The sequence below is a fragment of the Acomys russatus genome, chromosome 13 (assembly GCF_903995435.1).
Source record: "Acomys russatus chromosome 13, mAcoRus1.1, whole genome shotgun sequence".
Lineage (NCBI taxonomy): Eukaryota > Metazoa > Chordata > Mammalia > Rodentia > Muridae > Acomys > Acomys russatus.
In genome coordinates this window covers 32,826,489-32,838,863 of record NC_067149.1, presented here as the reverse complement: position 1 = coordinate 32,838,863, position 12,375 = coordinate 32,826,489, and the positions used below count along the sequence as shown (strand labels likewise).

General features: G+C 36.3%; 1 protein-coding gene across 1 annotated transcript in view; it reads right to left on the bottom strand.

Annotated features, from left to right (window-relative positions):
- The window catches only part of Cntn6 (contactin 6), a 338,355-nt gene that overhangs the window by 48,592 nt on the left and 277,388 nt on the right, over positions 1-12,375 (bottom strand). Inside the window, exon 12 of the mRNA XM_051155006.1 lies at positions 8,145-8,272. Coding sequence (XP_051010963.1) covers positions 8,145-8,272 — 128 coding nt within the window. The remainder of the gene's footprint in view (positions 1-8,144; positions 8,273-12,375) is intronic.

Here is a 12,375-nt window from a genome sequence, read left to right as displayed (position 1 = left end):
ACATGCTATCTTTACCATATTGTTAATTGGGTACAACCATTAGGAAAAAGAAACAATATGGAGGTTCCACTAAAAACTTAAAATGGGATCTTTCCTTGCTATTATTACATTTTAGTGTTGATCTCAGCGTGGCTCACAATAGTTAATATATAAAAGCTTACTGTGCATAACATATTCATTGAAAGGATAAAGAAGATGCAGACTACTACATGAGAGTTTCATTGGAATATGGGGATATTATTCAGCCATATATCAGAGGCATTTTTATTTCTGACAGCACAGATCGGCTGGGAGGACATGTGAAGTAAGTTATAATATGCTATAAGGACTGTTATCAGGAAGATGAAAATTATTGTATGAACTAATTTATAGGTGGAATCTAAAAATGCCGTGAACATAAGAACAGTTTGTGCAGTGGTAGATACCAGAGAGAAGATGGCTGGTTAAACACAGATGTGCTGGCTAATGGGCACAAAAGTATTTCATTAGTATGATGAGTATTCACAGAACACCGGTGTCCTACAGGGAGACAAGACTAGCCACCCTGTACTGTGCACTGGAACTTTGCTAAGACAGTTAGCTTCAGGTATAAAAACCACACACAGGAACACCATAAGGGGAAATACAGAAAGGCATGTTAATGTTTGACTACAGTAATAAGTTGCAATGTCTGAGGGCACACACACAGGCACATGTCCAGCTCACTTTTTCTTCCACAATTTCTTATCTGAGAAAATTTTATGCTGATGAAGATGTGGAGAGAAAAGAACACTCCTTCACTGCTGGTGGGAATGCAAACTAGTACAACCACTTTGGAAAACTATCTGGTGCTATCTCAGAAAACTGAGAATAAGGCTTCTTCAAGACCCCACTATTCCACTCCTTGGAATATACCCAGAAGATGCTCCACCACACAACAAGGACATATGCTCAACCATGTTCATAGCAGCCTTATTCATAATAGCCAGAAGCTGGAAACAGCCTAAATGCCTCTCAGTTGAAGAATGGATAAAGAAACTCTGGTACATTTACACTATGGAATACTACTCAGCTATTAAAAACAAGGAAATTTAGAAAATTGTGGACAAATGGATGGGACTAGAAATGATCATACTGAGTGAGTTAACCCAGAAGCAGAAAGACTTATATGGTATATACTCACTCACAATTGGGTACTAGCCCAAAAGGCATGTGCTACAAAAGTCTTCACTTACCAGAAAATTGGGATCAATATGAGGACATCCCACTGAGATTCTAGGTAAGAGAAATATAGGAGATGGGGAAATAGAAGGACCCAGAGGGTCCTAGAAACCTACAAGAAGAACACCGCGATGGGTGGATCGGGGGCCAGGAGGTTCTGCTCAAAATGTTGCACTAACCAAGCACAATACAAGTAGTAAACATTGAACCCCTACTCTGATCTACTTCATGGACAGGACATTTTCCACAGTTATGTGGAGAGCGGAGACTGACTCTGACATGAACTCTGGTGCTCCATATTTGACCACCTCTCCTTGGTTGGGAGGCATGGTGGCACTCAGGGAAAGAATAAGCAGGCTACGAAGATGAGACTTGATAGCCTATGACCATATAGTGGGGGAGGAGGTCCCTCTTGGTCATAGAACTAAAAGAGGAGAATACGATGAAAGCAGGAGGGAGGGAAGAATGGGAGGATACAAGGATGTGATAACAATTGAGTTGTAATCTGAAGAAGGGAATCCAATAATTAAATTCTGAATAATTAAATTCAGAGCAAGGAATGAAGTAAATTATAAGAAAATAACCTCACCATAGAAAGTATGGAATCTGCAGTTAACACTGGCCAAACACTCAAAATTATAGTGGAAAAAGAAATTGTGGAATACCAGCAGAAAACAGACTCCTAGTTAGACAGACAAGATGGGAGAATGAGGAGATGAAAAAGCAAACACCTTCACTTTTCAGGGCACAGTAACACTGTGAAATTCTGGAGTGACAATTTCAATCCAGAATTGTATTTCCAAGAAAACCATTAATCAAGGGAAATCATGGAATAAAGACACCTTTGAAATAGCTTTATTATCAAATTAGTTTTAAAAAACTTTTGGAACATTAAATCTACCATAATAAGGAAATATATTTAACAGAAGAAAAGGGTGGCACTTACAAAACACTGTGTTCTTACCCAGAAACAGGTACATTGACATGGAAAGGAGAAACTGAGAAAGATGTGGAACGGAAATAGTTATGTCCACAGGACACTAAGCAAGTGACTAAGGGCAAGAAAACATGAGAAACGCAAAGATAATGCTCCCCAATAGTGCTCAGAGAAAAACAGAAATTAGTGGGATGTGGTCTTTATTTTTCTGATTGAAGCTAATTGGAAGTGGGAAAATGAATTTTTATTTAATACACTTTCATTGTTCATGCATACAAACAAACAAAAAACTAGAGTCTTCCACGGTTTGGGACATGCTAGATTATCTACTAAAGCATGTTCACATACAGTAAAATCTACATGCAGTGCTTTGACTATATACTACCACAGGTTGGATGTTCTGTACTTTCACAGTGCAAAGTAATTATTGTAATTATGATCCATATATACAAGTTTACCTGAAGTCACCATTAGCCACTTATCTTGCATGTTAATATTTAAATAGAACAGAGTAATTAGTAAATAAACAAAAATTAGAATTAGGGAAGACACAACTTTGGACCATATACATATCATGCAAGTATATGAACTGTTCGATGTTACCTGAAATATTTTTCTGGAATGTGAGAATTCAAATTAAATATAGGTCTATACATAAACTATCAATCAATGAAGGGACTGTCATTTGGTCTAACTGTCTGAAATTACAAAGGGCAGTTATTTAATTTCAAATCTCTCAGTATTTAGTAAGCTATTATTGTGCTTGTCTTTTCAAATTTATATTGTTTATAAAAACCCAGTGTCACCTGGACTGTTTTTCTTTTGAAGCTTACAATGGGCACTGCAGGATTGGAGAATTCTGTGGTTCTATAGATGATAAGAAATGATACATGACTTTGTTTGTTTCTATGATTGTAGTTGACAATTTGTAAGCATCAAGTATTTGAGGACCAAGGATCCACTCCAACGTTAATTGTGGTAGTGAAGAAAAAGTAATAAAATGTATTCTGACCACTGTTAACATTTAATAAATGTCTTATCCCCCTCGGAAATAATCCCTGCATCAATACTTTATAATTCAAAAATGCCTGCATTAAAATACATCAACTCCCTCTTTGTAGGAGGAATATAGAATGTGAGATGAAAGTGTTAAATGAGACAGTCATTTTCACAGAAAATTTCACTGCGGTTCTCTTAATCTATACAATATGACAACTGTGTTCCAATGTCTTGACAGTTCTCTGCGCTTGTATACTTGGTTTACTTAGACAAGCTGTGCTTTATGATAAAGTTGGGCTAAAAACGTCAAAGCCTCAAGACTTCCGTTTAAATGTACAAAGCCTCCAATTTTCTACCTGTCTTGAATATATATTCCTCTCAGTAATGCTGACCAATTTTAGGGAGTCCTTTCATTCCACATTAGAAAAAGCACAGGGCATTCTGTATGCTGGTATAATAAAGACTTCTATCACAAAGAATAAACAACTAAATGAGCGGCAATAAACTTAATTTGCACATTAGATATGCTTTTCCAAGTTCCGACATTTCAGTTGAAAATAATGCTGAAGCAATGAGGCCTATAATTGAACATCCAAAACTTCTCCAGTGGGGAAACAAAAACAAATGTTGCTTGCAAACAAGATCATTTTTATAGCCTGCTGTTACACTGCTTTTTAATAATTTTCTAAGTGCCAGATTAAATAATTTGTCCCTTTACATGATACTCATGTAACCCTTAATATATGTATAGGGGGTGATTTTTTTTAGTCCAAGTCCTCAAAAATGAAAACCTTTAAAAACAGTTTTCCTCTTGATTCCTTCTTTGTGCCTACTGTCATGTCCTCAGATCACACTGGGCATCTTGGAAGGATCTGGCAAGGCAGCTGCTAATTGCATTCCCAGTGTCTGAATGGAAAATTGCCTCATCCTGCTGCATTAGTGAAATAGAAATTTCCAGGCACACAGTGCAGATAACTTCAGAATCCTCTTAACACAGATAAGCCGTATCAGCTAAAACTAAGCTCAAAAATATTTCACTCTTGTAACTATTATCTTTTTACATGTTATCTAACAGCAACATTTCCCGCGTGACTGAAACTGATAAGTAGATTCAAAGGAATGTGATTGTTTTATCAGCTTTATTGAAATTTCTCAGCTGTTATTCATGACTCTGTTATCCTTATGGTCACTAGCATGTGCAAATTTAGGTTTGGAAAATAAAATCATCTTTGACTTTGTAATGACTATCAGATACACATTATGTTTCACACAGCCCAAATTCTCATAAATATTAAACCATCTCAACAACCAAATGGCCCTTTTACTCAATAGACAAGAGAATGGTTAGTTAAACATAACTATTTTTCCAAGACTGAGATTTTAGATTTATAGATAGTTTTTTTTTTTTTGGTTTGGTTCTTTTTATCAATGCTATCATTAATGTCCCAAAATGAAAGAAAATGAGAAACAACAGTTTAAAAACGATAGTTTTTAAAAAATTTTTTATTATTAATTTATTCTTGTTACATCTCAGTGGTTATCCCATCCCTTGTGTCCTCCCATTCTTCCCTCCCTCCCCTTTTCCCCTTATTCCCCTCCCCTATGACTGTTGAGAAACACTTAAAGAATGCTCAACCTCCTCAGTCATCAAGGAAATGCAAATCAAAACAACTCTCAGATTCCATCTTACACCCATCAGAATGGCTAAGATCAAAAACTCAAGGGACACCACATGCTGGCAGGATGTGGGGAGAGAGGAACACTCCTTCATTGCTGGTGGGAATGCAAACTCATACAGCCACTTTGGAAATCTATCTGGTGCTATCTCAGAAAACTAGGAATAGGGCTTCTCAAGACCCAGCTATTCCACTCCTTGGAATATACCCAGAAGATGCCCCAGCACACAACAAGAAAATTTGCTCAACCATGTTCATAGCCGCCTTATTCATAATAGCCAGATCATGGAAACAGCCTAAGTGTCCCTCAGTAGAAGAATGGATAAAGAAACTGTGGTACATATACACTATGGAAAGCGATAGTTTTTTAATGCTTGTAAATATACTGTTTATATGTTTTGTGTGTATCTGTTATTTTATTCACACTGTCCCATGCCTGGCTGAAGAGCTACTTGCAATCAATGGCTGCTGGAAAAGGGAGAATCACTGTGCTCCATGGTTGAGTTTCCCCAATAGATTATTCAATGATGATGGTCAGCCCTAAGCACATGAATATAGGATAAACACTAAATAGACAATGACAGTTATAGGAAATCTCATGAATTCAAGTAAGGTTGGGGGACACAGCAAAAGTTGGAGTGACGCCTATGATGTAAATAGAATGAACTCATTTATGAAATCCTCAAAAATTTGAAAAAATAAACAAAGCCAGTGAACTGAAGTAGTATATAGGAAGGTAAGTCTGTTGATTTTTTTGTAAACAAACAAAAATATTTTTATTTAATCATGTCTTTCTTCAGGAATAGCGCATTTGTGGATTAAGGTTTAGCTGTTAGAAATGTTCTCAAATATCGTTGAATTTATTTCCAATGCAAAAATTAGAAACAACCTGCAGAACAGGATTACTTGCCTCAGATATGCCACATGGTCACCAAAACAGAGCACAGTCCAGACTCTTCTAAGTGAGTCATCTTTTTTCTTTTCTCTTTCTTTGTTTCTTTTCTTTCTCTTCTTCTTCTTCTTCTTCTTCTTCTTCTTCTTCTTCTTCTTCTTCTTCTTCTTCTTCTTCTTCTTCTTCTTCTTCTTCTTCTTCTTCTTCTTCTTCTGAGACAGGGTCTCTCTGTGTAGCCCTGGTTGTTCTGGACTGTCTTTGTAGACCTTTCTGTCCTCAAACTTACAGAGATCCACCTGCCTCTGCCACCGTACCTGGCTTCATCTTTCATTTTTATTTCATTAACTGTTACTGTGCAATGAATATTGTGATACTAACTGTTTCCAAGGTCTCTGAAGAAGCCTTTCATTCAGTTCAATCTACCCATAACATTTTCGCTTTACTCTTTGGAGTGAAGGGGTATAAAACGTTTTACCAGTCAAATCATGAGGCCAGTTATGGTATTTTGGAGTGTGGTTTAATTCATCAAAATCCCACATAAATTGGTCCTCATAGAACACATTAATACTGCTAACATCTATCTTTCCTACTTCTTCTTTTTAAAACAATGAGTTTTGTTATATCTCTAACACTCAACTGTAATGCAAGAACATCTTCCACTATACTTTATTATACATCTATCATTCAATGAAAATGAACTCTCTACACTGTCTTAATTTAAAATGATACAATAAAACTAAATGCATTTTCTTCCATGACATGTTTTTTTACTCAAATATAAAGTACATTCAATAAACATTGAAAATTTTGCTGCAGAATAACCTATTATTCAATAAAACCATGACATATGTCTTGAAACAAGCAGTCCATCTCTGACTTAGAAATTGATGACAATACCATCTTAAGAAATGTGATTTCTTTTTGTTTGTTTTTGTGAAATATTCCACACTGTTGGGATTTTTGACACACCAATTCTTATTAGTTACATTTTTCCAGAATGTCTCAGACAATTGTCTACATTATGTCATACACTTGAGACAAGTTGACAGACATATCTTCTAGGGATAAAGGTGAATATTTATTTTCCATGAGTTATTTTAAATGATAGTTGAAGATAGTTATTAACTGCTTTCCTTGAATATATTTATTATTTAAACAGATAATATGGGGAAAAATTGCAGAATTGAATCATTTGGGCTTAATTAACTGCACACACTGCTTCACTGGGACAGTCAGTTTTATCATCCAGGGGGCAAGAATTGATAGAAGTGACATGACTTCCAGTAAACATACCATTTTCATGAGCTGAGATTAAATATAATAAAGTAACCAAAGTAGAGAATATACAATACTGATACTAATTATGTCCCTTGTTGATAAATTGAAGTGCATGTGAGTTGATATCAGCTTAAAAGATTTAACAGTGGAATATGCAGTTTTACCTTCCCAAATTGTGTGAGACTATTTGCTAGGAGGGGAATGTCATAAAGCTCACAGTGTGACTTTATTGTTTTCTCATTGAAGAAAGCTGCTTATTAATATGGGTTGATAAGACTCTAGTTTCCTTAGTGAAGTTTATGTACCAACGGTTGTTTAAACAAATGAGCAGGTTATATACAGGATTGAGTCAGATATATAGTATTGTCACTTTTATAAGAATGGCCCCTATAGGCTTATATACTTAAAACTTGTTCCTTAAATGGGATAACTCTTTGAGAAGGATGAGGAAGTATGACCATGTTGGAGGAAGTTTGCCACTGGGGCTGGGCTTTGTGGTTACAAAGGCTTGAGATATTCCCAATGTGCTTTCAGGGAAGTGAGCTTTCAGCTGCTGTGTGCTTCATGCCTGCCTGTGTGTTGCAGGCTTGACATATTCCCAATGTGCTCTCTGGGAGGTGAACTTTCAGCTGCTGCGTGCTTCATGCCTGCCAGTGTGTTGCAAGGTTTGCTGCTATGAGGGTGTTGGACCCTCTGGAAACAAGAAAATACACCCTTTGAATAAAAAAAAAATTAACCCAGTTACTGTGGTCATGGTATTTTATTACAGCAATAGAAAAGAAAGTAACATACATAGAAAATGTTCATATCAAATGAGAGCATCTGAAAGACATTTAACCAGGAAAGGGGCTACCTGGGAACTTTACCAAAATGTTCATGGGCCCCAAAAGTAATGCATGTGGGGAATTTTAATATTCCACAGCAAACCTTATTCTTACAAAAGCAAACCCTGGCATTGTAAACTGCCAGAATATTCACATTTACCATAGCACACCATACCATACCCCATTAATGAATATAGTAACAGAACTTTTAAGTAAATGTTGAACTGAAATATTCTACACATACAATATGTTACCAGTTTGGCATGGCAACACAAGTCAAGCCATGTCTAACCAACAGTAATATGCAACAAGGCTCCCCGAGGAGGACAACAGATTACCTTTCACGATGAGACTGCCACTGCTTTTCCCATTGCCAAACTGATTTGTGGCTACACATGTATAAGACCCAGCATCTGACCTCGTCACATTGCATATCTTAAGGCTGCCATCCTCCAAAAGAAATACTCTAAAAAGAAAATATACAAAGGAAAGCTATTTGATAAGAATAAATCATAATTTCAAATGTTACTTAAACCATGAGTATATGATAATTTCTATTCAGAAATAATCTTAAACCTAAGCATTGGCATAAAAGTCATAAGATTTTTCGGTTGAAACAGATTAATTATGTTATCACTTGAATGATTATTGTTTATTTAAGTGCATCTTAAAAGTTAAATAAGTAAGTACCTGATACTCTAACACTCAATTGATGGATGAATAAAAAGTGTACTTGTAGAATAAAAAGTGTCTATAGAGAAAAGCTAAACTGTGGGAAAGGGCACCTCTGTGACAAGCTGGAGACCTAAGTTAATATAGGCTTCTGGGAAGATATGAGGGGGACTCTAGCAGAATCCTAGTAGTAGAGGTCACAGAGCCTGAAGAGTACTCCCTCTAACTAGACAAGTCTCCTAGTAGAGGGAGGGGAACACCAACCCACTCACAAAAACATTGACCCAAAATTTACCCTGCCTACAAGATGCACAGAGATAAAGATAGAACAGATGGACCAAAGATTGAGGGACTGTCCAATCAATCTCTGGCCCAACCCATGACCAACCCATGGGAGAGAGTCAACCCCTGACACTATTAATGATATTCTTCTATGCTTCTATGCTTACTGAAAGGAGCCTAGTAAAGTTGTCTTCTGAGAGGGTCCACCAAGCAGCAGTTAAAAACAGGTGCTGAGACTCACAGAAAAATGTGGGTAATGCTTAGGGAGTCTGGTGGAAAAGCAGGGGGAAGGAGAAAGGAACCTGGAGGAAACAGGAGCATCATAGAAAGACTAATAGAGCCAATTAACCATGGCCCAGAGGAACTTGCTGAGACTGAAACATGAAACAAGGACTTTACATGGACTGGACTTAGGCCCCCTACAAATATGTAGCCTATGGGAAAGTCAGACTTCATGTGAGTCCTGTAGTAAGGGGACCAGGTGCTGTCTCTGACATGAATTCTGTTGCCAGCTTTTTGATAACTTCCACCATGGCCACAAGTGAAGCAGACAGGCTCAGCCCTCATATGACTTGATGAGCAGGGGTGGATGGAAAGAAAGGGAATGAGGGAAGAGGGAGGGAGGGTAGGACTGGGAGGTGAGGAGGTACTGGGCTATGACCCGGATGTAAAGTGAATAAAAAAATTGTGCCATCAAAACCAAATAAACAAACCAATGAACAAAGTGCATTTGTCATACTTTGGAATAGTCAACCCTCTTTTGAAAATTGAACTTAGATTTGGAAAAATTGAGGCCAAAGTTCACATCTTAATCAGTACAGTCATAAACCAAGTCTTTGTAGCCTTTTTTTGATGACTAAACAAGGTGTGAACCAGGAAAATATTTACCTCTGCTAGACAGTCTAAAGGATGATCTATATGGTGCTGTGTGCAAGAGCTGCACATCTTATGTAGCACATCATTAGGGAAAGTAGCATCCCGAAGCAGAAGCATGAACTAGTCATACACCACTTGGAATTAAATATGCTTACACCATATAGTGCACAAAAGAGGACTAGCTAATACCTTCCAATCTTTCACAGAATGGTACACATCAAGTTTTCTCTGACATTCAGCAATAGTTCATGTACACATTATAATTTTAATGTAAATAGAGAAAACCCAAGCATATTCTTCCTCACCTCATCAGAAAATATTTTAATTAAAGAAAGAAAAATGGGAACAAATAAAGCATTTTTCCAAATTTAGGTTTCCATGTCTATGACACACAATGTTACTTAGCAATTTCTAAAACACCATTTAAAAATACTGATTGGTATTCAGAATTCTACCAAAGAACGTAGCAACAAACTAATAATGATGACTCCGGTTTTCAAAGGAAGACGGCAAGCCTATCTGCATGCATGTCATACCTATTAAAAGTAACAAAACTTTATTTGGAGAAGTGCAAACAGACCATTGTTTCTCATCTGTGTATAACACAAAATGGAGCTAATATAATTAATTACCCAATTTGAACCACAGTGGATACCAGCCAACTAGAATTTACATGAAACCAGAAACTGATTCTGGGATAACTACTGAGGAAGGATTCCAAACTTCTGTCAGTGAGCAGAAAGGATTAAGAATGTTCTAGCCATGCTACTTAGGGCATGGCCGTGTTCTCCTGGAGCAGATGTGCACTATAGTTCTGAATTCTGAAGCATCTGGTTTAACAAATCCTGATTCACCTTAAATTGAAATAGTATGCAGGCCTTTACTTGAGTTAATGAGAAAAGGACAGCCTAATAGGCAGTGCTATGCATTCTCTTCTTCTAGCGTGGACTACTAAACCTTTCCTACATCCTAAACCAATTTAATATTGCCCAATAAAAGATGATGACAAGATAATATAGACACTGACTTACTTTCAGAATTTTAGACTCAACAAGATAGGAAAGACGTTTTCCTCATGGCTGCCAAATACAAATAGCCAAAAACACTATGAATGTAACATATATATAATTCCTGATTGATTCATGGTTCTTCTTGGTGTAGGTATTTTATTGTATATATATGTAATAATATAAATGTATATTAAAAATATTTAATAGCAATGCAGAAAAATTATGTGAACAAAAACATCAGTATGCTGCTACTTAACAATAAGCAAACGCTCCTCAAATATAACAACAAGAAAAATGAACAAGAACGCATCCAACCATAATCAGGATACAGTGAAGCACTGATACTGACAGATTAGGCAAAAGGCACACTATGGACTGATGGAATGTTTACTTCATAATTTTGGCAACATTTACATAGAAACTGACATTTTGTTAACCTTGTTTTGGGATATTTGCAAAAACATATTATGAGAAAGTATTTTGTGACATATGAGTGACTAATTTAAAAATGCTCTATGTACTCTACACTTAGGCTTCTTTAGCATTTAAAGAACAAAGTGAAGACATGATACATATGAATTTGATTATCTGTCAAAAATCAGGAAGAACATTCTGATGATAAAAAGGGAAATTTAAATGAATAGCAAAGAAAGTACGATTATAATGAAGAAAGTAAAAGAATAATAGTTTGATCAACTAAATACTTTTCAACTTCAGACAACAGTAAAGAACAGACTGTGTAAGTTAGTGTGGACAACCGTGAGCACCATGAAATTATGGGAAGGTTTCCCATAATTAAAAAACAATTAAGTAGGCAACTGAGAGTTTGGTAATATAAAACATGATTTTTCGTTTTAGATTATTACTCCAATGTTTACTAGATAACTATATTTAAAGTAGCTTCAATATTATTGTTAACAATACTTATTCAAGGAATACCAAGTTACTATTTTCTTTGAAAGTAATAATCATTGGTCAAAATTTGAAGAGATTATGAGCCATTAAGAGCAAATGTGCCAATATATAAAAGGCAAGGGCTCATTGAATCCTCAGGTCAAGTACTGAACTCACTGCTGATGTCAAGTCCACTTCACCAGTCTGAGTACACATAAAGGTGACTAAATAAGTAAACAAAGAGACAGCTGACTTGCATATAGCCGAAATTCTCACCACAGTTTTCTTTAGAATATCAAACACTTATTTTACTAGTTTATATTCGCTTCCTGTTTCTAAAATACAGTTTCCAAAAGAAACAGTTAACTGATGTATTTCACATGGGTTCATAGTTTTACTAGTATAGAATGAGTTTTAGTGGAAGATTTTCTTAATCTGAGTTTCAGATAATCTAGTCATCCCCTGCAGTGAGCCAGAAAAGGTAGTATGTACACATGTGTGCAGCTTTGTAACTTCTTAGCTTTTCTAAACCACCCCTCAACTCTGATACAGTTTCTCAGGAGACATCTACCTTGGTTTTGGAGTCAAGATCTCTCACTGAATCTGCAGTTTGCTGTGTCAATTATGCTGGCTTCCTAGTAAGCCTCAAGATCCTCTTATTTCTGTTTTACCCCTGATGGGATTTAAAAAAGGAACTGGAATATCCAGGTTTTTCACCTGGGGTCTAGGGATAGAGCTCAAACAAGGTCCCTTATGCTTGTACAGCAAACACTTTCTAAGTGATCTCTCCCCTCAGCCATGGCTTTCCTCAAATCTTAACATCATGCTTAATACT